Raw genomic sequence first — 3103 nt, forward strand, 5'->3', positions numbered from 1 at the left:
ACATACATAGTATTGACACGTCATCAAATGATTTCTTTTTTTTTCTTACATTTTCCATCCACCAGCAATTGGCAAATCCTCCCAGCCATTAAATGCTCTGACCATCGCTCTGATCTCGGGTGTGGCCATACTGGGCGGAGTCAGTGTTGCCTTCCTGGTTCTGTCGCTCCGCCTCCTGCAAAAGTCCCGCCTCCCGACAGCTGCAGCCTCAGGTGTTTGGAATCCCAGCTTTAATTGAGTTTGACTGCATTATTTTGTTAGTTTTTCTAGTCTCTTCAGAGCATTTGATTGCTTACTTTGATAAACTCATACCTACGTTTTATATACATATTCCATGTTTTAGGTATTTATTGACTTCAATACCTCATTTTTTTTGGGTTCGTCAGTAGTTGACGACAATCTTAAGTGTTAGGAAAGTAGAAAGGAACAACTTGGGTAGTTTTCGCAAATATTTTTTCTGTTATTTTAACTTTCCGGTCATTCAGTGGAAAAAGTGTTGCATTTTAGAACGATAATATGAATATTATGCTGGATACTGTATAAGCCAATGAATGACTATAAAATGGATTCACCCTTGATCATCTTCACATTTTGTCATGTTACATCTACAAACGTCGATGCATTTTGTTGATATTTAATTTGTTATAATATGCAACACTTGTCAGTTTTATAACTACATTTTGCAAGTAATTGCATTGTATTTTGTATAATCCCGATAACATATTCAGGTTTATGGTTATAACTTGACAAAATATGAAAACGTTTGAGAGATATGAACACTTTTTTGCCATATACCATAATCCAGTCAGTTCATAACTTTTTTTTTTATTATCAAGGTTAAAAGTGAATGTGTAAAACAAAGAATGTGTACAATTTTTGTTGTGCTTCAAAAATAAAAGTTTTATTCAACCTTTTGTATATGCTGGGAGGCATGTCATAAATGAAACAAGTTTTACGTTTTGTACTAAAGAGTTGCTTTTAGAGCACCTCTGAAAATCTTTACATCATGGGAATTCATTTACGAGCTACGTATTTGGAGCTCATATGCAGTCAGTATAAATTTCTCAGAACATTGAATCTTTAGCTGTCAAAGACACTAAATTTAGTGATATATGTAAAGGGAGCGTATCATTTTTACAGTTCTTCTCAAGTGTTCAGAACTCATAGGTAAGTTCAGTTTTATTTCGCTGTCTGACTTCTAGAAAAATCATATATAAACTGTTATTACAAGGTTACAAAAAGATGCTGACCGGCGATGATGCTACATCTGGAATGCAGAACTTGGACGTCAATGCGTATCACAGCTTCCACCCAGAAAAATACTAGTCATAAAATCTCCAGCTTGAATTTGAGTACATAAAAGTGAGGATTTATTTAATGATTTATGCGGTGAAGAACATGAGCTCAAAAGAAGTCGCTGCTTCTTAAGGCCCAACAAACCGGCAGCCTGCCCAGCGATTGAAAAGCAGGGATTTAAAGTCTGCACGGTGATGAATGATTGCTCGGGACGAAAACTGTCACGTCTGAGGTTTGTTGACGAGTGCTCAAACGGCAGCAGGACATTTGGAGGCGCATGATGGAGTGTGTGACGACAGGTTTAATAATGGAATAATGGGAAACTTAAAGAAAAAAATCAACACAAGAGCCAGAGCTAGAGCAAGAGTAGAATCCAGCAAAACTGAAAAGTCCCAAAAAACTGAGGAGTGTGATTACTAATGCCGCTTCTCACTCAAAGTCTCACTCCAGCCAGTTAAAGTCTGGCTCGGTTCTGGCCAAGGTGTGTGCATCTTGGTTGCAGTCTGCTCCTCACTGCTGTGGTTGTGAATATGAACAATGGAAAGACCTTTTGTGATTTACTTCCGTTTTATTTTTAACCGTTTTCTGGCTCTCGAACATGATGATGGCCTTTCAAGATCGCGGTCGTTTCAACTCGTACATTTCTGGGGGCGATTAACTGCTCGCGAAGATTAGGAATCACACCCACTCTTTATCTAACAGACGATTTACAATGTGATTTATTAAAAGACGAAGCGGGTGCAATGATGGAATTATTCAATGTTGCAGCAGGAGAATCATTATTTGCTGCAGATAAAAGCTTCAGGAAAGTTTAGAGAGGAAAAATATTCCTTAGCTTTAAAGATAACCAAATCTGCTTAAGAAGTCAAAATCTGAATCATCATGTCATGTCTTAAAGTTCACTCTTAAAAGGTAATTCTTCTATTTACATTTTTACTGTTTTAGGGTTTCACAACTTCCTCAGATGACTGAAAAAATGCGACCTCAGAGCATGATGCTGCCACTACCATGGTGGGTATAGAGTTCCTTCAATGATGCGTTTTGTTTTCTGAGCCAAACATATTGCTCACGATTTTGTTTTCATCGGACTACTACAACTTCTCCCAACAGGCTCCTTTCAGTTTATCCTGTCACCGTTTCCCTGGAGGGAAAATAATGAGAAAGTTGATTATTTTTTACATTCTGAGCACACTATAATCTTGCCATCAGCGACAGCAATTTAAAGCACAAAACATTGCTAGCTTGATTAATTAAACATCCTTATTATACAACAATTTGATTATGTGTGAGCAGCCCTGAGTGCCCTGACTTTTCCACTGACGGTGAATAAGAGTTTAATTCAGAACTTGTTACACATTTTGATGACAGCTTACCATAAATTCTCATTTTTGACAGGAAAGGCTCAAGAAACAAAAGGATGACAGAAATTACACACAAGCTGTGATGCTGTAAGAAAAGGCTATTAGCAGTTTCAGTATTTTTGGTCAATTTTAACCCAGATTACATGATTGTAGCATCGCAATCCTTCTGGTATGTCGGTTTTTGGCAAACTCTCACAATGATGCAACATAACCAATCATAATTAAGGCCTACAGATCACAGTTTGAAATAAAAACAGATCAAACACTACCAAAGAAGAGCTTTTACCTTCCTGTTTTTGTGTTAGATAAAGTCTCTGGTAATTCTCCACAGATCTACAGTCACAGGAAGATCAGAGTTGGTGTGTGAAAACATCAAAAATCTCAGTCTTTCATGTTTCATGCTGACCTCAGAAATGTTTTTAAGAGGACAGAAGGATATATATATA

The 3103-nt window shown here is 37.2% G+C and overlaps 1 protein-coding gene and 1 long non-coding RNA gene across 4 annotated transcripts in view; one reads left to right on the forward strand and one right to left on the reverse strand.

The window, feature by feature from the left end:
- Positions 1–909, forward strand: part of LOC103474218 (zona pellucida-like domain-containing protein 1) — a 9462-nt gene extending 8553 nt beyond the window's left edge. For all 3 annotated transcript variants that reach the window (XM_008425041.2, XM_008425039.2, XM_008425040.2), the window contains one exon: positions 66–909. In XM_008425041.2, the coding sequence (XP_008423263.1) occupies positions 66–238 (173 nt within the window). In that variant the 3' untranslated portion in view covers positions 239–909. The remainder of the gene's footprint in view (positions 1–65) is intronic.
- Positions 604–2991, reverse strand: LOC108166811 (uncharacterized). The gene is made up of 2 exons (XR_001777206.1): positions 2944–2991; positions 604–2437 (listed from the first exon to the last, which is right to left on the reverse strand). It is a non-coding gene; the product is annotated as an uncharacterized LOC108166811 (long non-coding RNA).
- Positions 2992–3103: the final 112 nt, after the last annotated feature.

Source organism: Poecilia reticulata, linkage group LG13 (assembly GCF_000633615.1).
Source record: "Poecilia reticulata strain Guanapo linkage group LG13, Guppy_female_1.0+MT, whole genome shotgun sequence".
NCBI lineage: Eukaryota > Metazoa > Chordata > Actinopteri > Cyprinodontiformes > Poeciliidae > Poecilia > Poecilia reticulata.